This window comes from Nerophis ophidion, linkage group LG10 (assembly GCF_033978795.1).
Source record: "Nerophis ophidion isolate RoL-2023_Sa linkage group LG10, RoL_Noph_v1.0, whole genome shotgun sequence".
NCBI classification, from domain to species: domain Eukaryota; kingdom Metazoa; phylum Chordata; class Actinopteri; order Syngnathiformes; family Syngnathidae; genus Nerophis; species Nerophis ophidion.
The window spans coordinates 2,299,743-2,326,209 of record NC_084620.1 but is presented as its reverse complement, the minus strand read 5'-3'; the positions used below and the strand labels follow the sequence as shown (position 1 = coordinate 2,326,209).

At 41.1% G+C, this 26,467-nt stretch overlaps 1 protein-coding gene across 2 annotated transcripts in view; it reads left to right on the top strand.

The window, feature by feature from the left end:
- ptn (pleiotrophin) overlaps positions 1–26,467 on the top strand; it is a 132,945-nt gene that overhangs the window by 97,365 nt on the left and 9,113 nt on the right. For both annotated transcript variants that reach the window (XM_061912007.1, XM_061912008.1), the window contains exon 4: positions 2,273–2,434. In XM_061912007.1, the coding sequence (XP_061767991.1) occupies positions 2,273–2,434 (162 nt within the window). The remainder of the gene's footprint in view (positions 1–2,272; positions 2,435–26,467) is intronic.

Genomic DNA, 26,467 nt, shown 5'->3' with positions numbered 1-26,467 from the left:
AGAGCGATGAACAGAAAGGCGTTTAATTCGCCAAAATTCACCCATTTAGAGTTCGGAAATCGGTTAAAAAATATATGGTCTTTTTTCTGCACCATCAAGGTATATATTGACGCTTACATAGGTCTGCTGATAATGTTCCCCTTTAAAGGAGCCCTACTATGCAAAACCAAATATTCTTACATAGCCATGCTAGCATAGCTAACATTTGTGTCATCCTTTCAAGCCCCTTTGTGTTATTTTCATGTGTAAAGTTACAGTGAAAATGCAAAATGTCATGTTAGCACTTTAGCACGCATAGATAAACATTTGTATCATCCTGTCCCACTCTGTATTGTCAGGTTGTTGTATGGCAGGGGTGTCCAAACGTTTTCCATGAGGGTCGCACACAGAAAAATGTAAGTTTGCGTGGGCTATTTTGATATTTTTCATTTTCAAACCATAACAAAATATATGGATTTTTTTTTTTTTTTTTGAATCTTTAGGGCTCCTGGGCAGCATAGAGGGTCTAAGTCACTAAAATGTTAAAAATAAGTCAAATTATTATTATTATTTTTTATTTAATGCTTACAGTAAATCTCTATATCAACTTGAGGTTGATGTAAATGAAAACAAAGAAGGTTTTATGCCTTTTCTGTCAAAGACAACTTTGTTTTTTTATAGTAAAACTGATATATGCAGTATTTAGATGGATAGATAGATAGTACTTTATTGATTCCTTCAGGAGAGTTCCTTTTATTTAGCAATTAAAACCCTCAAAGATCAATAATGCAGGACACCATTGATGTTAATTATTTAATATTTTTGAGTAATCACAGTGAACAGTCAAATAAAATCCGACTAAATATATTCGAGATCCGAAAGGTTCCCCACTCATAAAGTGATACATTTTTATTATTATTTTTTTTTAAACTTTTAACACTTAAATGTCAAGATCAACTTCCGATATATCTGTCGATTTGAAGTTTGAACTTTTATTTTGTTTGTTTTATGCTCTTTGGTCAAAACTTTGATGTTTTTAGATGGCAACCCCACAACATATGCAATATTTTTTCCACATAAAACATTTTAAAGTGATAATTTTAAAGTGATTATTCATTATAACTTCGATTTTTTTTGTCCTTTTTTTTGGAGCAATGGAAAAAAATTGGCTTCACGGTGGCAGAGGGGTTAGTGCGTCTGCCTCACAATACGAAGGTCCTGCAGTCCTGGGTTCAAATCCAGGCTCGGGATCTTTCTGTGTGGCGTTTGCATGTTCTCCCCGTGAATGCGTGGGTTCCCTCCGGGTACTCCGGCTTCCTCCCACCTCCAAAGACATGCACCTGGGGATAGGTTGATTGGCAACACTAAATGGTCCCTAGTGTGTGAATGTGAGTGTGAATGTTGTCTGTCTATCTGTGTTGGCCCTGCGATGAGGTGGCGACTTGTCCAGGGTGTACCCCGCCTTCCGCCCGATTGTAGCTGAGATAGGCGCCAGCGCCCCCCGCAACCCCGAAAGGGAATAAGCGGTAGAAAATGGATGGATGGATGGATGGATGGAAAAAAATTGAAAATAAAGACAAAAGGAACAAAAAAAAACTGCCTGCATGGCAGCTTTGTGTCAACATTGCCACTTTTTCTCATTAGATTTCACCTCATTCCACTGTTTTAATTTTTATTTTTTTATTTTTGCAATACTATCAATTTTGCAATGTTTGCAGAATGTGTGGCGGGCCTCACTTTGGACACCCCTGCTGTATGGCATCAATTACATTGGCCAAATTACAGTGTACTTTGAACAATTCTACAAAATGGGACCTTAAAGAGAGGAGGTGGCTTCCTGCCAGATTCCCAGGATCCTTAAGGCTTTTTCAAATGTGGGACATCCTCGCAACAAAGGCTCATCCTCCTCCCCTGATGATGGGCGCCCTCGGAATGTTGATGACAAGGGGGTTCTTTCATGTGTCGCCCCCCTACCAACTCCCCAAATGACTCAGAGTAATATAAGACAAATGTCCCCCAAATGGAAGCTGTCTTCACGTCAAAGCAACACATGCCACATGTAATAGCTGCCAGGATCCAATCCGGAAGTTTCTCCGGCATCCTGGATGCTCCTGATTGCCGTCATCTGTTAGCGGGCGCCATCACGTATCCTCGCCGCCATCTGTTCCTGTTAGCAGACAGCTATAAGCGCCTTTTATGCCGCCAATAAAGACAAAGCATCTGGCGGCGGACGCATTAGCGGGCGGGCGATGAGGAGACAATAAACAAAGCTGCGGAATATTTCTCTCCGCAGGGGAGTGCAAGTACGACTTCCAGGCCTGGGGGGAGTGCGATCCGGCCACGGGCAAGAAGAACAGGACGGGCGTGCTGAAGAGGGCGCTCATGGATGCCACCTGTGCTCCCACCGTCACGGCCAGCAAGCCTTGCGGGAAGATTCCCAAGACTAAACTGCAAGGTGAGAACTTTTACAAAAAAAAAAAAACACATTTCACTGTTAGAGTAACTTTTTAGAGCCTTTAAAAACGTATAACTTTTGTCCAGAGTGTGGCCTTGCTCTCGGTTTTTGTTGAAATGCTCCTCATTTTGTCAGGACCGCCCCTGCAGCTTACATCTGAATAGAATAGAATGGACTTCATTGTCATTAAGTTTGCATTTAAAGCAGGGCAGTCGAACTCAAATACAGAGTGGGCCAACATTTGAAACGGAACAAAGCCGCGGGCCAAGGTTGAACTAATTAACCTTTTAATAGGGACCCAAACAAGATTTGCAATAAATATTGAACAAGCAAGGCTTATATAACTTTAGTGACATGCAAAATCCAGTTTCAAATAATAATAATAATAATAATAATACAAATATCAATGGCATATCAAATACAATTTAAATAAAAATGTAACGCCTTTTTTTCTATTTGCAATCTTCTGAGGTAAATATCATTTTTCCCCCACAGGCTAATAATACATTTGAAAATAAAATAGCAATAATGAAAGAACCAAACATTCAAGCCTTGACGTAGCAAGAGAAAATGCATGAATTAAACGTTAATTATTGCTCAGTTTGCTGGAAGTTTCCTGGAAGAGTTAGTGCTGCAAGGGATTCTGGGTATTTTCTCTGTTGTGTTACGGTGCGGATGTTCACCCGAAATGTGTTTGTCATTCTTGTTTGGTGTGGCTTCACAGTGTGGCGCATATTTGTAAAAGTGTTAAAGTTGTTTATACGGCCACCCTCAGTGTGACCTGTATGGCTGTTGACCAAGTATACGTTGCATTCACTTGTGTGTGTGTGTGTGTAAAAGCAACAAATATTATGTAACACGCTGTTAGTATGAATGAATGAATAAATAGTTTATTTTGAGCCATGCAAACAAAACAAGAGAATGAAATAAAATACAAGAGAAATATATAGATACATTATTTTTACACCTACATTGAAAACATTACATGTGCCTAATCTTTTGTAGATGTCAAGATTGGCTCAAAAGGGAGTGGGAAGAAGTAAACTTATTAGGTCCCACCCCTATACATATACAATATATATATACAATATATAATATAATTCAATTCAGTGGTTGCTGCTATATATTGTCTATATAAAATACATTTAAATTCACACACACTTACATATATACATATGTACACACATATATACACACACACATATACAATTTATATACATATATACATATATATATACATATACATATATACATATATATATACATATACACACACAATCACATACATACACACATGCATATACCCAAAATACACACATATCCATCACACACACACACACACACACATACACACCTATATAAATACAATATATATAATAGTATAATAGTATATAATAGTAGCATACAGGCACACTGTACAACAATGAAATATAAAACCTAATAAACCAATAAAATTAGAGATATCCGATAATGGCTTTTTTGCCGGTATTCCGATATTGTCAAACTCTTAATTACCGATACCGATATTTACAGTCGTGGAATTAACACATTATTATGCCTATTTTTGTTGTGATGCCCCGCTGGATGCATTAAACAATGTAACAAGGTTTTCCAAAATAAATCAACTCAAGTTACGGAAAAAAATGCCAACATGGCACAACCATATTTATTATAGAAGTCACAAAGTGCATTTTTTTGTTTTGTAACATGGCTCTAAACAGCAGCTTGGAATTTAGGACATGCTCTCCCTGAGATTGCATCAGGAGGTTGAGGTGGGCGGGGTTGGGGGGGGTGTATATTGTCGCGTACCGGAAGAGTTAGTGCTGCAAGGGTTCTGGGTATTTGTTCTGTTGCGTTTATGTTTTGTTACGGTGCGGATGTTCTCCCGAAATGTGTTCGTCATTCTTGTTTGGTTTGGGTTCACAGTGTGGCACACATTTGTAACAGTGTTAAAGTTGTTTATACGGCCACTCTCAATGTGACCTGTATGGCTGTTGACCAAGTATGCCTTGCATTCACTTGTGTGTGTGTGTGTGAAAAGTCTTAGATATTATGTGATTGGGCTGGCACGCAAAGGCGGTGCATTTAAGTTTATTGGCACTCTGTACTTCTCCCTACATCCGTGTACACAGCGGCAAATTAAAAAAGTCATACATTTTAGTTTTTGAAGCCGATACCTATAATTTTGAAACCGATACCAATAATTTCCGATATTTCATTTTAAAGCATTTATCGGGCGATAATGTCGGCAGTCCGATATTATCGGATATTTCTAAATAAAATCATTGTGATCCCTAGCTCCTTACTGCTGTAATATAATGGAAAATCATTGTGTGAACGACTTAAGTCGTCGTCGTGTGGGTTCCATGGACCACTCAGGAAGGACATGATTGCTTGAGCAGGTTTGACTCTTGTTTATTTTTCAATAAAGCTTTCGTCGTCGCCGGGTTGCTCACGGTCCGCTTTTCAGCCGCCGTCCTCGTCTGCTCTTTGCTTTCGCTGCTGCTGCTCTTCATCCGTTGTTGCAGGCTCTCCAACTCCTTCTGCCCCGATCTCTCCTACTTCTCCCCTTTTATGCAGCGTGAGAAGAAATGTTAATCGTGTGCCGCACCTGAATTAGATTGCGGCGTCGCTACCGGCACGCCCCGCCTCTCCGCTCAGCCGCATTTCCCGCCTCCTTGCCGCTCCAGCGTGCCCTGCCCCGCTGCTCGTTCGTCGGCTGCGCCTCTCCACACCCTGCTTTTAATTATTCTCCGTCGGAAGTGTGTCAGGAAGGTTTGAAAATGTGTGTTTTTAAGTATGTGGAATTTATTATTTGTCACCAAAAAAATAGTGAATTATTAACATATCCAGTAATGTATTTTGGTACAAAACATGCATCAAAAAAAGTTTGATTTAAAATAGTGCAAAAATCCCTGGTTCATTTTTTAACCTTGTCTGCCGGTGGTGTGCCTTTGTATTTTTTTTTAATTAAAAGAATGTGCCTTGGCTCAAAAAGGGTGAAAAACACCGTCTTAATAAAACTAGATGATCTTTTGAGAATGGCGGTGATGGTAATAACGCTGATGTTGATTATGATTTTGATATTGGTATGAGATAGGCTCCAGCAACCCCCGCCACCCCGAGAGGGACAAGCGGTAGATAATGGATGGATGGATGGTGATACTGATGTTGATGATGATGACAAAGAAATAATGGAGAGTGCCATGCCCTTTGAGGGTAGACACTACATACTAAATGCACTTTATGAGGCAGCATCAAATGATGTTGGGTATGATGACAATTTGTGTTGCTATTTTACTTTTTTTATTTATTTATCATACTGTTTTGTATCATTGTCTCTCACTGAAACACGATCTTTCGAAAATGATCGCTGCATAATACACTGTACTTTGTGTGTGTGGTCCAATCCAACCGTGTTCGCTTGACCGCTCTGTTCCATAGTAAAGCTTCACCGTCATCTTTCGGGAATGTAAACAATGAAACGCCGGCTGTGTTTGTGTTGCTAAAGGCGGACGCAATACACCGCATCCCACCTACAGGTTTCTTCTTTGACGTCTCCATTATTCATTGAACAAATTGCATAAGATTCAGCAACACAGATTGTCCAGAATACTGTGCAATTATGCGATGAAAAGAGACGACTTATACCTGTGAACGGTGCTGGAACAAAATGTCCTCTACAATGCGTGACGTCACACGCACGCGTCATCATACCGCAACGTTTTAGCATGATACTTCCGTGCGTAATTTAAAATTGCAATTTAGTAAATTAAACCGGCCGTATTGGCTAGTAAGGTAAAGTGTTGTACCTGACAAGTACACGTCAGTAGGCTAAATGAACCTCTTCAACATATTACGTATTGGCATGTGTTGCAATGTTAAGATTTCATCATTGATATCTAAACTATCAGACTGCGTGGTCGGTAGTAGTGGGTTTCTGTAGGCCTTTAAACAGAGACAGAATTAAATTGGGCTCAATGAGGAGAAACGTCTGGACTGTACTCTTTTTACAGTTCCACCATGTTTTAACCAGTGTTTATTTGGACTTTTCCTGATTACACGGCAACAGCTGTTTTTAAGGGACGGAGGCCGTTAACAATCGGGCGAAAGGCGGGGTACACCCTAGACAAGTCGCCACCCCATCGCAGGGCCAACACAGATAGACAGACAACATTCACACTCACATTCACACACTAGGGACCATTAAGCGTTGCCAATCAACCTGGGGCCCGATTGTAGCTGAGATAGGCGCCAGCGCCCCCCCGCGACCCCGAAAGGAAATAAGCGGTAGGAAATGGATGGATGGAGGCCGTTAACAGCCTTTGCCTTTGATTACAACAGTTCAAAGAAAAGGTTGTAAAACAGTTCAATGAAACAGTCCCTGGAGGGGAGTCAGGTCCTGCTCCCTCTTTGCTTTGTAGTTTTCCGGTCAGGACAATATCTTTCTGTTGATAACAAGACACCAAAGAAACAGAACACTTTCATGTTGCTTCCCATCCTACACAGTGGAGTTTTACAAGCCTTCTTCTTGGTAGGATCAAAGACAGCTTTTGTCTTCTCGCCGGGAACTCATGGCAACAGAAAGTTTTGTGATAACTTAGATACAATTGTTTAACAGTAGCACAAGTTGAGGTTGATGGTAATTGTGAGGAAAAAGATTGTAATGATAATTGTTTGTGTTTGCTAATGGGCATGTATTGAAGTGGTGTGCTATTTCTGGGTCTGGCACCTTGCAGGGAAAAGTTTGGCCACCTTGGTGTGAGCTGGCAATCCCTGCTGCTTCCTGCAGCGCATGTTTGTTCCTCGGCTCCACACTTGCTGACTGACTCCATTTTATTGCAATACTTCTTCAAACAGACTTGTTGAAGCCGCTGCCTTCAATGAATAAATACGTGAAAATGTCCTTTGTCGGTGTCGGCCACAGCGAGGCATGTCGGCGCTGACTGAAGCTGGCGGTTTTGTGGTGTCAGCCAGGAAGTGTGTGTGTATGAATTATGGATGGCGTTCAGACACGCTAAGACTATCGAAAACTCGGAAAGCAACAAGAGCTCACAACATTGTCTTCTTCTACGTCCTGCATGCCAATAAGGACCTGCATCCCGGCATCCCTGTTGCAGGAATCCTTTAGAACAGGGGTGTCAAACTCAAATACAGAGCGGGCCAAAACTTAAAACTGAACGAAGCCGCGGGCCGAGGTTGAACAAATGAATCCTTAAATAGCGACCCAAACAAGTTTTGCATTGAATATTGACCAAGCAAGGCTTATATAACTTTATAGTGACATGCAAAATCCAGTTTAAAATAATAATAATTAAAAAATATCAATGGCATATCAAATAAAATAAAAATACAAATTGAATGCCTCTTTTCGGCGGTGGGTTTGAGTTGGGGCGGGGTTTGGTGGTAGCGGGGATGTATATTGTAGAGTTCCGGAAGAGTTAGCGATGCAAAGGGTTCTGGGTATTTGTTCGGTTGTTTTTACGTTGTGTTTATGTTGTGTTACGGTGCGGATGTTCTCTACAAAAGTGTTTGTCAATCTTGTTTGCCGTGGGTTCACTGTGTGGCGTATATTTGTAACAGTGTTAAAGTTGTTTATACGGCCACCTTCAGTGTGACCTGTATGGCTGTTGACCAAGTATGCATTGTGTGTGTGTGTATGAGCTGCATATATTATGTGAGTGGGCCGGCACGCTGTTTGTATGGAGGAAAAGCGGACGTGGCGACATGTAGAGAACGCCAAAGGCAGTGCTTTTCAACCCGCCCCCAATATTATTGTCCAGGTGGTAATCAGGAGAAATTCGGGAGGGGCACTGAACTCCAGGAGTCTCCTGGGAAAATCGGGAGGGTTGTCGAGTATGAGTAATTGTGGTGAATGCGGTGTTACAGCGGCGGGCCAGCTATAATGTTAATTTCATATTGCCTCAAGGGCCAAATGAAATTACACGGCGGGCCAAATTTGGCCCGCGGGCCAGAGTTTGACACCCATGCTTTAGAATATCCTCACTCTTCTGGCCCAGATGACAAAAAACGTTGGCTTCCCAAAAACTGCTGCCAAAATAGGAAAATGTCATGTTTTTTTTTCCCATTTTAGACAAGTCAGTCTTTCAATAATACTTCAGCGTAAAATGTACCGTCTTTTTTGGATTATAAGTCGCTCCGGAGTATACGTTGCACCGGCCGAAAATGCATAATAAAGAAGGATAAAAACATATACCGTATTTCCTTGAATTGCCGCCAGGTATATAGTATTGGCCTGCCTACAATTACTGCCGGGTCAAACTCGTTTTGCAAAATAATTAGCGCATGCTTAGCATTGCCGCCGGCTCAGGATTAACGCCGGGTCAAACTCGTTTGGCAAAATATTATTTTTATTAGCGCATGTCTAGAATTTCCGCCGGGTCAAATTCGTTTCGCAAAATAATCAGCATATGCCTAGAATTTCCGCCGGGTCGAACTCGTCACGAGTGAGACTTCACCTGTCATCATTTTCAAAATGGAGGAGGTGATTTGAATAATTTAAATCGCATAAAGGGAAGAAGATTAAGAGCTATTCAGTAGGATTAAAGGTCCAAGCTATTGAATATGCTAAAAAGAACAGTAAGCAGCTATGTTTTATTAATATACCGTAGCTGCGTGTGTCAAGTATGAGTCATTAAATGACTCCCACCTCCTGGTGGTAGAGGGCGCTAGTGATCTCGGCTGCAGAAGAAGTGACAACAAGCAGCAAGAGTGAGCAGCGATCGTTTATTTTTTCCTCTCGCCTGCACTTTTAACATGGAGGATTTCATATCTAAAATAATACCATTTTCTAAACTGGAGTTTCAATTGAAGCAGGAAGTAATAAAAGAAGATCTCCATCCAGACAGAGAGACTTTTAAAACTGAAGAAAGATAAGGAAGACTTCTACAAACAAGGTATCGATGTTTTTGATCAGAAGGAGCTGCGCATGGATTTCATTTATAAGTAAAGGTAAGACCATATTGTTTTTTTTTTAATTAAATGCGCTTTTCATGATGGTATCCTTACATCACACTCAAATTTATAAGCGCAGGCCTAAAGTTACCGCATGCCTTTGGTAAACGACGGAGTGAGAAGAGGTTTTAAATTAATTAGCGCCCTAGCGGTAATTCAAGGAACTACTTTATATGTCGCACTGGAGTATAAGTCGCATTTTTGGGGGAAATGTATTTGATAAAACCCAACACCAAGAATAAACATTTCAAAGGCAATTTAAAATAAATAAAGAATAGTGAACAGGCTGAATAAGTGTACGTTATATGAGGCATAAATAACCAACTGAGAACATGCCTGGTATGTTAACCTAACATATTATGGTAAGAGTCATTCAAATAACTATAACATATAGAACATGCTATACGTTTACCAAACAATCTGTCACTATACGTCGCTTCCTCTTGTCGTTTTCTGCTGCATATTTCACTACATCCATCTTGTAATCTGCACTACATGATTTCCTTTTCGGTGCCATTTTTGTTCAGCCCTTCTCAGTTTTTATAAGTTACTGCCAACGATGAAATGATCCATTTTAATAGCTACGACAGTACCATATAGCAGTTAGCATCCCACGACCCACAATGCACTTCTGCCATGACCCTCCCCCGCCGTATTTTTATTGGCTGACGTGTGTGTGTGACGATTATGGATATTTTCCTCGTCTCTTGCGCGAATGAGATAAATTATATTATTTGATGTTTTACGGTAATGTGTTAATAATTTCACACATAAGTCGCTCGGGAGTATACGTCGAACCCCCGGCCAAACTATGAAAAAAAAACTGCGACTTATAGTCGGAAAAATACGGTACTTATTAAGTAGCACTTATGTTTTTGAGATCCAAATCTCTTAAAATACACTATATTGCCAAAAGTATTTGGCCAGCCATCCAAATCATTAGAATCAGGTGTCCTAGTCACTTGATGTACAAAGCAAAATTTAAATCTTAGTATTAATAATGCATGGATTATATTTGTACAACATGCTAACAAAAAATTAGCCCCCCCGGGCGCACTTTGGACACTCCCCCCCGGCTTCCTCCCACTTCCAAAGACATGCACCTGGGGATAGGTTGATTGGCAACACTAAATTGGCCCTAGTGTGTGAATGTTGTCTGTCTATCTGTGTTGGCCCTGCGATGAGGTGGCGACTTGTCCAGGGTGTACACCGCCTTCCGCCCAATTGTAGCTGAGATAGGGACAAGCGTCCCCCGGGACCCTAAAGGGGAAAAGCGGTAGGAAAAATGGATGGATGGATGGTACAGAACATATCTGTCTTTGAGTTTAATCTTTCTGTGCATTGTCCCTTCAAATAAAGACTAAACATAATGTATTCAGAAAGTATAAATAACGACAAATAAAGATAGAATATAATTAGCCGTAGATTGTAAGTTAAAAAAAAATCCAACAACATGATTTGTACATTTTCAAAATGTGCTTCTTCTATTTTTAAACAAAGTGTCACGCCAAAGATATCATGTTTTGTTTCGGTCTTGTTATGTTTTGCTTTTTGGACACTTGTTTCCTGTTTTGCACTTCCTGGTTTGTTTTCGTTACCATGCCAACTCATTAATTTCAGCTGTCATGTCACGCACCTGTTCCATCACTGCTATTTAAGCCATTTTGTTTCTGTTCTTCGGCCTGGCAACTTTACATGTACCCACTTTACACATGTATACCTCAACTCCTTCATGTCTTTCCATGCTGTTCCTTTTATCCACGCCACGTAAGTTTTTGGTTTGTTGTTCATGCTACAGCCCAAGTGTTTTTGTTTCACGTTTATACTTTACAGCCTTTGTTCTAGTCATTTGTTTTTGTAGCCAAGTATTTGTTCTCCGCCATTGTGCGCGCCCTTTGTTTGCCTTTTTGTAGTTTGTTTGTGTATTTTTCTGAATGACCTAAGTTTACTTAGCGAGCGAACAAACATGAAACTCTGACGTACTCGCTCCACACAATTTGTACTCTGATGTAATCCTGCAATAATCCTGTTGGATTATTTCCAGTTTTACAGATTTGGTACTGATTCATGAAAAATCAAACCATAGTACCATAGTTTTAGCCCATTTTTACACATATTCATAGTATCAATCAGAGTAGTATTGATAATAGTCATAGTATCAATCATAGCCCTTAATCACAAGTGTCTCAAAGGGCTGCACAAGCCACGACGACATCCTCGGCTCAGATCCCACATCAGGGCAAGAAAAAACTCAACCCAATGGGATGACAATGAGAAACCTTGGAGTGGACCGCAAATGTGGGTGACCGGGGAAATGGACATCGAGTGGATCTAGTTAATAGTGTGAGAGTCCAGTCCATAGTGGATCTAGTTGATAGTGTGATTCCAATCCATAGTGGATCTAGTTAATGGTGTAATTCCAGTCCATAGTGGATCTAGTTAATGGTGTGAGTCCAGTCCATAGTGGATCTAGTTAATGGTGTGAGTCCAGTCCATAGTGGATCTAGTTAATGGTGTGAGTCCAGTCCACAGTGGATCTAGTTAATGTGTGAGTCCAGTCCATAGTGGATCTAGTTAATGGTGTGAGTCCAGTCCATAGTGGATTTAGTTAATAGCATGAGAGTCCAGTCCATAGTGGGTCTAGCATAATAGTGTGAGAGTCCAGTCCATAGTCAATTTAGTGAATGGTGTGAGTCCAGTCCATAGTGGATCTAGTTAATGTGTGAGTCCAGTCCATAGTGGATCTAGTTAATGGTGTGAGTCCAGTCCATAGTTGATCTAGTTAATGTGTGAGTCCAGTCCATAGTGTATCTAGTTAATGGTGTGAGTCCAGTCCACAGTGGATCTAGTTAATGTGTGAGTCCAGTCCATAGTGGATCTAGTTAATGGTGTGAGTCTAGTCTATAGTGGATCTAGTTAATAGCGTGAGAGTCCAGTCCATAGTGGGTCTAGCATAATAGTGTGAGAGTCCAGTCCATAGTCAATTTAGTGAATGGTGTGAGTCCAGTCCATAGTGGATCTAGTTAATGTGTGAGTCCAGTCCATAGTGGATCTAGTTAATGTGTGAGTCCAGTCCATAGTGGATCTAGTTAATGGTGTGAGTCCAGTCCACAGTGGATCTAGTTAATAGTGTGAGTCCAGTCCATAGTGGATCTAGTTAATGGTGTGAGTCCAGTCCATAGTGGATCTAGTGAATGGTGTGAGTCCAGTCCATAGTGGATCTAGTTAATGGTGTGAGTCCAGTCCATAGTGGATCTAGTTAATGTTGTGAGTCCAGTCCATAGTGGATCTAGTTAATGGTGTGAGACTCCAGTCCATAGTGTGTCTAGCATGATAGTGTGAGAGTCCAGTCCATAGTGGATCTAGTGAATGGTGTGAGTCCAGTCCATAGTGTATCTAGTTAATGGTGTGAGTCCAGTCCATAGTGGATCTAGTTAATAGTGTGAGTCCAGTCCACAGTGGATCTAGTTAATAGTGTGAGTCCAGTCCACAGTGGATCTAGTTAATAGTGTGAGTCCAGTCCACAGTGGATCTAGTTAATAGTGTGAGTCCAGCCCACAGTGGATCTAGTTAATAGTGTGAGTCCAGTCCACAGTGGATCTAGTTAATAGTGTGAGTCCAGTCCACAGTGGATCTAGTTAATGGTGTGAGTCCAGTCCACAGTGGATCTAGTTAATAGTGTGAGTCCAGTCCACAGTGGATCTAGTTAATAGTGTGAGTCCAGTCCACAGTGGATCTAGTTAATGGTGTGAGTCCAGTCCACAGTGGATCTAGTTAATAGTGTGAGTCCAGTCCACAGTGGATCTAGTTAATGGTGTGAGTCAAAGAAACAAGCAAAGTCCAAGTCCATGCTTGACACAAAGAAAACAATCTGAATTTGTCTTTATTCTTAAGTTATTGTGCCGTGATTTTACCAGTCCGGCCCACTTGGGAGTAGATTTTTCTCCATGTGTCCCCCCATCTAAAATGAGTTTGACACCCCTGTCTTAAAGGCTAAAATGCTAATTTTGTTTTCTGCCTGCTTCAAACTCGCTAAATGTCTTCACCATGACAAAAAAGTCGTCTTTGATTGTCTGTCATCTTCCAAGACAAGCTGATTGCACATTCCCAGCGCCGCAAAAAACAACGGCGCTCTGCCGTAATTAGCGCTTGGCGTGATGGAAATCCACCTACTTAAGTGTCGCTGATGAAGCGGCGTTGACGGCGAGGTGAGGAGGTTAACTCGCTATTCATCCGTAATCACACTGTTTGCTTTGCTTCTCACTCCCAACTTCCATCGCCCGCGCGCTGACGGGCGAATGTCAAACAACGCGCACTTTTGTTAGCTCCGCAAACGAGGACGTAATTGACCCGCCGACGTTTGTCCGAACAAGAGCGCCAGATTGATGCCAGTCTTATCGCGCTCGGCAGATGACTTTGCTTAACCCCGTGGTCTCGCTTGTTTGAACTCCATTACGCCCGGCGAAGCCTCGCATTTGCATAGCGAGCACGGACAAGGCTTTTCTTTGGCGCAAAAACGCTTGCTGCTCCACTTTGTTTGTTTCAATATCATTTTCTAGAACAATAACGCAATACTTTTTTGTCATCCCTCCACGTTGGGTTTTGTTGTCGCTACTTTCACTGCACTGCAAAAAGTCAGTGTTCAAAAACAAGAAAAATTAAAGCTGCAAGCAGCGATGGAAGGAACTGCTTTGGCTGCTGCCCCCGCGACCCAACCCCAGATAAGCGGTAGAATATGGATGGATGGATTATTACACCGAGAAAAAGTTGTATACATGTAGTGAGTCTTATTCTGCGTTGTGTAGTTTTTTAAGTAAGAGACACTTCACCAATTTCGTCGTTTCATCATTTATTGGCCACCTGTTTTGGAAACACGAAGTGAATTGTGAATTATATTTATATAGCGCTTTTCTCTAGTGACTCAAAGCGCTTTACATAGTGAAACCCAATATCTAAGTTACATTTAAACCAGTGTGGGTGGCACTGGGGGCAGGTGGGTAAAGTGTCTTGCCCAAGGACACAACGGCAGTGACTAGAATGGCGGAAGCAGGAATCGAACCTGCAACCCTCAAGTTGCTGGCACGGCCACTCTACCAACCGAGCTATGCCGCCCCACATTAACAGGTCTCTACTTTCCTGGCGGAGTGATACCTAACTACATATATATTCCTATTTTACTGTTATATTTGTATTCCCATTGTTGCTTTTTATTTTTTATTCTTATTGTAATATTTCTCTATTTTGTTTCCATTTAAACCCCATTTACTTTTTACTTTTATTTAAATTGATCTCAACTCCGTACACTGCTGCTGGAATTTTAATTTTCCTGAAGGAACTCTCCTGAAGGAATCAATAAATTACTATCTATCAATCTATCTATCTACCTCATCATTAAAAGTCCGATAGAAGAGGAAGTAAATACTCGAAAAAACAGCAAAGTCACTTCCTGCAACGGACATCTGGTTCTTCAAAGTACAACCAATACTTCAAAATAAAACATAACACCCTGTCTCCTTCATAATATAGCGCACCAACATCACACTATTCCATACACATGTGTTATACATCGGTCTCATAGTAATAACAGTTGTAAAGTGGCTTGGGCATTTTATAAGGACGCCTTAGTGCCGCCATTTTGAGACTCTAAAGCAGGGGTCAGCAACCTTTTTGAAACCAAGAGCTACTTCTTGGGTACTGATTAATGCCAAGGGCTACCAGTTTGATACACACTTAAATAAATTGCCAGAAATAGCCAATTTGCTCAATTTACCTTTTTTTTTATTTTAAATTGTTTTATATACCTTTAATAAATAAATCTTTATATATAAAAAATGGGTATTTCTGTCAGTCTTTTCCGTCGTACATTTTTTTCCTTTCACGGAAGGTTTTTTGTAGGGAATAAATGATGACAAAAACACTTAATTGAACGTATTAAAAGAGTAGAAAACACAAAAAAAATGAAAATAAAATTTTGAAACATAGTTTATCTTCAATTTCAACTCTTTAAAATTCAAAAGTAAACCGAAAAATATGAGGAGAAAAACTAGCTAATTCGAATATTTTTGAAAAAATTAAAAGAAGAATTTATGGAACATCGTTAGTAATTTTTCCTGATTAAGATTAATTTTAGAATTTTGATGACATGTTTTAAATAGGTTAAAATCCAATCTGGAATATATAACAAATTGGACCAAGCTCTATTTCTAACAAAGTCAAATCATTATTTTTTCTAGAATTTCCAGAACAAAAATTTGAAAAGAAATTCAACACTTTGAAATAAGATTTAAATTTGATTCTACAGATATTCTAGATTTGCCAGAATATTTTTTATTTTATTTTAATCATAAGTTTGAAGAAATATTTCACAAATATTCTTTGTCGAAAAAAACATAAGCTAAAATGAAGAATTCAATTAAAATGGATTTATTATTCTTTACAATAACAAAAAATACTTGAACATTGATTTAAATTGTCAGGAAAGAAGAGGAAGAAATCTTTGGGGGTTCAAGACCAGCGCCGCCATGTGGTTTGTTTGTCAGAGAAATAGTAGCAAAAAAAGCACCGCAGGTGTGCATGTTTTGTCAAAATGTCACCCTTTTTGTGCCCAGCATGTCAGGACAACAAGGGGGCGTGGTCATTTTCTCTCACGTCTGCTGGTTTGTCACTAAAATGACATCATGAAAATCGGCTGGGGTAGGTTCCTGCATCCCCTATTAGAAAATGGATGGATGGCTTCCTTCTCTTCTCTCCATGATCCCCACCAGCGCTGCTTCATTACCGTTAGCGTCATTTGAAATGAATATATCCACTAAATTGAATCCATAATTATCCCAACCGGGGAGTCAGAAATACCCTGACGGGGGTGGTAAAAATTCAATTAAAAAAACTTTTGTTTACGCCGTTGCTTTCATTACGTCGTGTTGACGTTCATCTTGTCGCAGTGCACATCGTTTGCCGTAATGCGGCGTGAACAGCAGGCAGCGGCGGTGGCGTTGTTTCCCCCGCATCCAATTCAATTCCCTGTAATGACGGCGCGGCTAAACCGGAGGAATTCGATTAGCTCAAATGTGATTGGGGCTATGTAACAAGCTAGGAGGACACAAAAACACACGAGGGGTGTTTGACTCCGTGCGAATACGAGTGTTTGTGACAAACAACATCAGCAGTCATGGACGTCCATCCACAGCTAAACCACGTTCTACGAGCGGCCAGGTTTTTTTCTGAATGACCTAAGTTTACTTAGCGAGCGAACAAACATCCAACTTTGACGTACTCGCTCCACACAACTTGTACTCTGATGTAATCCTGCGATAATCCTGTTGGATTATTTCCAGTTTTACAGATTTGGTACTGATTCACGAAAAATCAAACCATAGTACCATAGTTTTAGCCCATTTTACACAAATTCATAGTATCAATCAGAGTAGTATTGATAATAGTCATAGTATCAATCATAGCCCTTAATCACAAGTGTCTCAAAGGGCTGCCCAAGCAACTACAACATCCTCGGCTCAGATCCCACATCAGGGCAAGAAAAAACTCAACCCAATGGGATGACAATGAGAAAGCTTGGAGGGGACCGCAGATATGGGTGACCGGGGAAATGGACATCGAGTGGATCTAGTTAATAGTGTGAGAGTCCAGTCCATAGTGGATCTAGTTAATGGTGTGATTCCAGTCCATAGTGGATCTAGTTAATGGTGTGATTCCAGTCCATAGTGGATCTAGTTAATGGTGTGAGTCCAGTCCATAGTGGATCTCGTTAATGGTGTGAGTCCAGTCCATAGTGGATCTAGTTAATGGTGTGATTCCAGTCCATAGTGGATCTAATTAATGGTGTGAGTCCAGTCCACAGTGGATCTAGTTAATGGTGTGATTCCAGTCCGTAGTGGATCTAGTTAATGGTGTGAGTCCAGTCCATAGTGGATCTCGTTAATAGTGTGAGTCCAGTCCATAGTGGATCTAGTTAATGGTGTGAGTCCAATCCATAGTGGATGTAGTTAATGATGTGAGTCCAGTCCATAATGGGGCCAGCAGGGAATCATCTTGAATAGAGACAAGTAAGCAGCGCAGAGACGTCCTCAACTAAAGCACAGATGAGAGGTCCACCACGGGTCCCGACTTTGGACAGCTAGCGCGTCATCTGTGGTCACCGAATATAACCTCCCCACGCAGGAGAGGGGGGCAGAGCAGAAAAGAGACGGCAGATCAACTGGTATAAAAGGGGGGTATATTTAAAGGCTAGAGTATACAAATGAGTTTTAAGATGGGACTTAAATGCTTCTACTGAGGTAGCATCTCCAACTATTACCGGGAGGGCTTTCCAGAGTACTGGAGCCCGAATAGAAAACCCTTTACAGCCCACAGACTTTATTTTGGGCTCTGGAAATCACAAATACACATATTCATAGTATCAATCAATCAATCAAAGTTTATTTACATAGCCCTCAATTACAAATGTCTCAAAGGGCTGCACAAGCCACAACGACATCCTCAGCTCAGACTCCACATCACCGCCCCCCTCCGTGCGTCGTTTGAGGTGGGCGGGTTTTTGTGGTAGCGGGGGTGCAGCCCGGAAGAGTAGCGCTGCTTGGCATTCTGGGTATTTGTTTTTTTTGTGTTTATTTTGTGTTACGGTGAAGATGTTCTCCCGAAATGTTTGTTGTTCTTGTTTGATGTGGGTTCACAATGTGGGGCATATTTGTAACAGTGTTAAATTTGTTTGTACTGCCAACGTCAGTGTGACCTGTATGGCTTGTGGCTGTTGATCAAGTATGTCTTGCAGTCAACCTCGTGTATCATATTACAGAGAAAAATGTTAAATTATTAGTATGAGTACAAACCTTTATATAACGGGGCTACAAATATTTTCCAACTTGAATATAAAAATACACATATATATTAAAAAAATAAGATTTTCCCTAAAATTACATATAAAACTGTTAGATTGTTAGTATGGACATAGACTTTTATATAACAAGCTACATATTAAATGAAAGTTAATTACTGTAATTTTACATGAATTTGAAAGTAATTTGAGAAAACAGAAATGATATATTTAATATGGTATTTTTCTGTAAAAAAAAATAGAAATATACATAGTTTGTCATTACTGGCATATTACTTAAAATAACAGGCGGTTTGTTTATTTACAGATAATGTCTTCAATTCTACAGTTTTATAACCTATTTTAAAAAAAATAGAAAAATTACAGTAGAGTAAATTAACCATAAAAATAAGATTTTTTTTACAGTGTAGAGTATAGAAATGAGTTTTAAGATGCGACTTAAATGCTTCTACTGAGGTAGCATCTCTAACTATTACCGCGAGGGCATTCTAGAATACTGGAGCCCCAATAGAAAACGCTCTATAGCCCGCAGTCTTTGTTTTAGGCTCTGGGAATCACTAATAAGCCAGAGTTCTTAGAATACAGATTTCTTGCCGGGTAGACTGCCTGAGGCTAAGTCCACACAAACACAGATTCTTAATAAACGCATACTTATCTCTGTGTTAAGGCCTCTTGTCCACACGCAGACGCATACTTTTTTCTTTAAAAACGCAGACTTTTACAACCGCAGGCCGAACTGTAGCGATCCAAAACTCTCTGCTTAGCGTATGCGTGTACACAGCACAAACGGAGACTTGTGATGACGCCACGTTTGTGCGCTGTCATTTCCAAGCTCAACAACACTGCCTTGCTGCCTTTAAACACACAATAAGATGACTTTATTCTATGTCTGACTGTAAACATGCTGCTCTTTTCACTCAACATTAATAAAAAAGACACATCAAAATGGGCTTTGGGACACACCCGCTAACACAAATGACAGTTAGCTGTTTTGGATATGATGGCTGTGCAAAATCCACCTGATGAGACAACTTTGACAAGCAAGACTTTTTGCTCTGTGTCATAACAAAGGTGCAACATTTTCTTATGTTTTTAGTCCTTGTTTAACGACAACTCATGAAGTTAACTTACGTGTCCTGCTTTCGTTTTTGTAGACGGGCGCGACAGTGCTGGCGCAATAAAAGCGACCAAGCAAATAAAAAAAAAACAATGCAGCCTCTTCCTTGTAGTGTGTACTGATGTTAAAGACAATATACACTTCATTGCACATGTACCATAACACCATATCCATGATTATCAATCAATCAATCAATTTTTATTTATATAGCCCTAAATCACTAGTGTCTCAAAGGCTTGCACAAACCACAACGACATCCTCGGTAGAGCCCACATAAGGGCAAGGAAAACTCACACCCAGTGGGACGTCGGTGAAAGTGACAATGATGACTATGAGAAACCTTGGAGAGGACCTCAAATGTGGGCAACCTCCCCCCTCTAGGGGACCGAAGGCAATGGACGTCGAGCGGGTTTAACATGATACTGTGAAAGTTCAATCCATAGTGAATCCAACACAACCGTGGGGGTCCAGTTTAAAGTGGATCCAACACAGTAGCGAGAGTCCCGTCCACAGTGGAGCCAACAGGAAACCATCCCAAGCGGAGGCGGATCAGCAGTCCCCAGTCGATACACAGGCAAGCGATCCATCCTGGGTCCCGACTCTGGACGAGCGGTCCATCCTGGGTCCCGACTCTGGACAGCCAGTACTTCATCCATGGTACACCGGACCGGACCCCCTCCACAAGGGAGAGTGGGACAAAGGTGAAAAAGAAAAGAAACGGCAGAGCAACTGGTCTAAAAAGGGGGTCTATTTAAAGGCTAGAGTATACAAATAAGTTTTAAGATGAGACTTAAATGCTTCTACTGAGGTGGCATCTCGAACTGTTACCGGGAGGGCATTCCAGAGTACTGGAGCCCGAACGGAAAACGCTCTATAGCCCGCAATACTTTTTTTGGGCTCTGGGAATCACTAATAAGCCGGAGTCCTTTGAACGCAGATTTCTTGCCAGGACATATGGTACAATACAATCGGCAAGATAGGGTGGAGCTAGACCGTGTAGTATTTTATACGTAAGTAGTAAAACCTTAAAGTCACATCTTAAGTGCACAGGAAGCCAGTGCAGGTGAGCCAGTTTAGTCGTAATATGATCAAATTTTCTTGTTCCGTAATATGATCAAACTTTCTTGTTCTTGTCAAAAGTCTAGCAGCCGCATTTTGTACCAATGTAGTGAGTCTTATTCTGCGTTGTGTCGTTTTTTAAGTAAGAGACACTCCACCATTCCGTCGTTTCATCATTTATTGGTCACCTGTTTTGGAAACACGAAACACATAAACAGGTCTCTACTTTTCTGGCGGAGTGATACTTCATCAGCAAAAGTCCGATAGAAGAGAAAATAAACATTCATTCATACAAAAAATAATAATTTAAATTACATTAAAAAAACGTTTTATCACAAAACAATAATAATAATACACAAATCCACATACCTGTTTTGGAAACACGAAACACATAAACAGGTCTCTACTTTTCTGGCGGAGTGATACCTCATCAGCAAAAGTCCGATAGAAGAGAAAATAAACAACATTCATTCATACAAAAAATAATAATTTAAATTACATTAAAAAAACGTTTTATCACAAAAAAATAATAATAATACACGAATCCACATACCTGTTTTGGAAACACGAAACACATATACAGGTCTCTACTTTTCTGGCGGAGTGATACCTGCGTAAATACCATGTGTAATTATGACCAAACATTTCAAACATTCGACGCTCTAATCCTTACTTAACAAACTTGTGCATAAAAAAATACTTAAAACAACACATCACTTATACCTACAACATTAATGTTTTAACTTTCAAAGTATTATGAAAGTTTAGAAATAATATTTACACAAGAAACACAGAGCAATGAAGAACTATTACCTCATCAGCAAAAGTCCGATAGAAGAGGAAGTAAATATCCGAAAAAAACGCAGTCACTTCCTGCACCGGACATCCGGTTCTTCAAAATAAAACTAATACTTCAAAATAAAACATAACACCCTGTCTCGTTCATAATATAGCGCAACAGCATCACACTATTACACCAACTGTAATCTTTTAATGCTAGACATGGGGAGACCCGAAAATAATACGTTACAGTAATCGAGGCGAGACGTAACAAACGCATGGATAATGATCTCGGCGTCGTTAGTGGACAAAATAGAGGACATTTTTGCGAAATTACGGAGATGAAAGAAGGCCGTTTTAGTAACGCTTTTAATGTGTGAAACAAAGGAGAGAGTTGGGTCGAAGATAATACCCAGATTTTTTACTGAGTCGCCTTGTTTAATTGTTTGGTTGTCAAATGTTAAAGTTGTATTATTGAAAAGAGGTCGGTGTCTAGCAGGACCGATAATCAGCATTTCCGTTTTTTTGGCGTTGAGTTGCAAAAAGTTAGCGGACATCCTTTTTACATGCTTTATAACATGTAAAATGGTTTCCTTGGCTCGTTAGTGCATGCTGATTTTTAGAAATAATGTACACTTCCCTGCACATGTAATACATCACCGTGTTGCTAAACATGTTATAATTTGATGAGTGTTGGCTTTCAGCAGCACAGGCGTGCATTCGCTCTTTAATAATGTTCCCAGGAATGTGCAGGCTGGTTTTAAAGGGGAACATTATCAGCAGACCTATGTAAGCGTCAATATATACCTTGATGTTGCAGGAAAAAAACCATATGTTTTTTTAACCGATTTCCGAACTCTAAATGGGTGAATTTTGGCGAATTAAACGCCTTTCTGTTTATCCCTCTCTGAGCGACGACATCAGAACGTGACGTCACATCGGTCATCAACGCCATTTTCCTTACCACATGGAGTCAAATCAGCTCTGTTATTTTCTGTTTTTTCGACTGTTTGCCGGTACCTTGGAGACATCATGCCTCGTCGGTGTGTTGTCGGAGGGTGTAACAACACGATCAGGGACGGATTCAAGTTGATTTACGTAGAATGTGCATCGATTAGCACGGCATGCTAATCGATGCTAACATGCTATTTAGGCTAGCTGTGTGCATTATGCCTCATTTGTAGCTATATTTACATCCAGCCTTTCCCTCCATCCACATTTAATGCCAAAAACACACTTACCAATCGACGGATTTAAATTGCTCCAGTGTCAAGAGATCCGAAAGTCTCTCGTTTGGTTTTTACTGGCGATGTTACGACAGAGATGGCACACTGATGACAAGAATGTGTGGATATCCTGCTACACTCAAAGCAGATGCATTCCCAGCGATAAAGTCAACGAAATCACAAAGGCGAGTGTTGTTGTTGTTATTGGCTTATTGATTCAGTGTCAATACGAAAGTCCTGATCGGTTGGTCTGCACATTTTACCGTCAATGGCTATTCGCTCAATAGCTTCAGTTTCTTCTTCAATTTCGTTTTCGCTATCTGCCTCCATACTCCGACCATCTGTTTCAATACATGCGTAATCTGTTGAATCGCTTAAGCCGCTGAAATCCGAGTCTGAATCCGAGCTAATGTCGCTATATCTTGCTGTGCTATTCGCCATTGTTTGTATTGGAATCGCTATGTGACGTCACAGGGAAAAGGACCGTGGCATCGCAAATAGCGAAAATCAAGCACTTTAAAGCTTTTTTTAGGGATATTCCGGGAGATGTAACATTTTGAAAAAAACTTCGAAAGATAAAATAAGCCACTGGGAACTGATTTTTACTGGTTTTAACCCTTCTGAAATTGTGATAATGTTCCCCTTTAATGTTCGTCTAAAGCAGGGGTGTCAAACGTACGGCCCGCAGGCCTGATCAGGCCATGTGTACACCGCCTTCCGCCGTAATGCAACTGAGATAGGGACAAGTGGTAGAAAATGGATGGATGGATGTTCATTTTGTCCAATCAGAAGTCAGAAGAATCAACAACAGCGGAATTATTGTTTTTCGACATACCAAAAAAAGCACAGATTTTCTGAAAGAAAGTTTCTGTGTGAACGACAGACTCAAATATTAGCGTTTGTGGGGCCATATCTCTAGCGGATCAGGAGTCACTCCTGTTGGATCACAAGACTTGTGATGAAGGCCAGTGGCAACAAAGCAGGAGAAACCCAATATGACAGCAGATGGAGTTCCCAGCACAATTGGGAGATAAAGCTCCTAGAAGCAGAAGGGTCAGAAAGTAAAGGGGAAGGGATTCCGTTCCCCCGGCGTGGGATCAGAGGGCTTAGGTGGCAAGACAACAAAAACAGGAAAGTGTTTGACTGGGAGCAGCAGGGGGAGATTGAAGGAAGTCCTGTTTGCAATTCAGAGCAAGAAGCCATGTTGGATGGAGTGTGAGATCCCTCATGTCCACAGAGACATGACGTCTCCAAAGAACACAATGGACGGTTTGGGCAGAGTTTCTAGAAGCTTCTGTCTCGACATTTCAACTCACTTTCATTTTCACCGTGACCCACCGTGACGTCACATTTAAACAACACATTTATTGAGTTTGAGTATACACGACCAGTCATAAGTGGCTGGTCTATCAAAATAAAGAAAATTGTATCAAAATCAAATTACCGAGGGGGCGTGGCCTGCAGACCTGCAGCGAAGCGGGGTGTGCCAGGACCGGCTTCGATATCAGCGACAGGTAATTAGATAAAAAGGTACAGGTGATCTCAAACCCGGTCCTCGCACACCCCTTCACCGTTATTTATGTAGTTTGATCATTTTTCTCGACTGATGTACTAACATCACGTGGTTTATTTTGTACATACTTAGAATAATCTTCATAGATACAAAGAATTGCTATTGCGACATCCAGTGGCCGCATTTAGAACAGCTGTTTCTTTCATTCAAACATTTCAGGTTAATTTTTGTACTTCACAAACTCCTCCCGTAAAACCTGTCGGCGGGCCTGAATGGTACGTTTGACACCCCTGCTCTGACGTGATTACTCGTAGCTCAAACTTTGTTCTCGTTCTTTCTGCAGCGCTAAGCCTTCCGGGTAATGTAGTGTGTAAAGATTTATGGCTAAAAACTAACAAAGACAAGGTTGCAGAATACGCCGTATGGTTGAAACAAGACTACTAGGAATAAGTGGAGTGAAGTGAATTATATTTATATAGCCCTTTTCTCTAGTGACTCAAAGCACTTTTACATGAATCCAGATGGATCTCTATTACAATCCCCAAAGAGGGCACTTTAAGTTGATGATTACTTCTATGTGTAGACATCTTTATTTATAATCGAATCACTTGTTTATTTTTCAACAAGTTTTTAGTTATTTTTATATCTTTTTTTTCCAAATAGTTCAAGAAAGACCACTACAAATGAGCAATATTTTAGCACTGTTATACAATTGAATAAATCAGAAACTGATGACATAGTGCTGTATTTTACTTCAATCAATCAATCAATGTTTACTTATATAGCCCTAAATCACTAGTGTCTCAAAGGGCTGCACAAACCACCACGACATCCTCGGTAGGCCCATATAAATAAATAAATAAATAAATTGGTTGTACTTGTATAGCGCTTTTCTACCTTCAAGGTACTCAAAGCGCTTTTGACATTACTTCCACATTCACACACACATTCACACACTGATGGAGGGAGCTGCCATGCAAGGCGCCAACCAGCACCCATCAGGAGCAAGGGTGAAGTGTCTTGCTCAGGACACAACGGACGTGACGAGGTTGGTACTAGGTGGGATTTGAACCAGAGACCCTCGGGTTGCGCACAGCCACTCTCCCACTGCGCCACGCCGTCCCAGGGCAAGGAAAACTCACACCCAGTGGGACATTGGTGACAATTATGACTATGAGAACCTTAGAGAGGAGGAAAGCAATGGATGTCGAGCGGGTCTAACATGATACTGTGAAAGTTCAATCCACAATGGATCCAACACAGTCGCGAGAGTCCAGTCCAAAGAGGATCCAAGACACAGCAGCGAGAGTCCCGTTCACAGCGGAGCCAGCAGGAAACCATCCCAAGCGGAGGCGGACCAGCAGCGCAGAGATGTCCCCAGCCGATACACAGGCGAGCAGTACATGGCCACCGGATCGGACCGGACCCCCTCCACACGGGAGAGTGGGACATAGAAGAAAAAGAAAAGAAACGGCAGATCAACTGGTCTAAAAAGGAGGTCTATTTAAAGGCTAGAGTATACAAATGAGTTTTAAGGTGAGACTTAAATGCTTCTACTGAGGTGGCATCGCGAACTGTTACCGGGAGGGTATTCCAGAGTACTGGAGCCCGAACGGAAAATGCTCTATAGCCCGCAGACTTTTTTTGGGCTTTGGGAATCACTAATAAGCCGGAGTCTTTTGAACGCAGATTTCTTGCCGGGACATATGGTACAATACATACATCTCTTTTTTTCAACCAAAATTGCTTTGCTCTGATTAGGGGGTACTTGAATTAAAAAAATGTTCAAAGGGGGTACATCACTGAAAAAAATGTTGCTTTAATGTGTGGCAGCAGGTGAGTGACGTCAGGGAGTGTGTGGGCGAGCGAGGAGAGGGAGCGGTCGCTGAGGGCGGGGGAGAAATACATTGGCATCAAACTCCGTAGCTTGCTAGCTTTCTGAGACTCTTATTTTGTTAGCACAGGCAGGATGAAACAGGTCTTTTATGGTGAAGACAGGAACTGTGCAGTCGGTCTTTAGAGTTTTGACAGCAGGTACGGCCCAAGAGTCTGTTGAAATAAAAAGTGTTTCTATCCGCCCTGTTAGTGATTTTTTTCTTAATAGTGAGCTCGCAGCAGCCAGCGTCATCTCACAAGATCCTCGGGTGCCGAGAATGTCAAACAAATGACGAAAGTGAAGTCTTGGTGAAGATTGATGATTGCTCATTTTATGTCTATTTTTTTAATGCCTGGCTGGCGATCGACTGACACACCCTCCGCGATCGACCGGTAGCTCGCGATCGACGTAATGCCCACCCCTGGTCTAACCACTCGGCCACTGAGCAGGATGAATGGATGTGTGCATGGTTGGGTGTATGGGTTGGTTGATAGACATGGATGAATGGATGGATAGGTTGGTTGAAAGATAGGTGATGGCTGGATAGGGTGTGTGGAGCAGGGGTCACCAACGCGGTGCCCGCGGGCACCAGGTAGCCCGTAAGGACCAGATGAGTCGCCCGCTGGCCTGTTCTAAAGA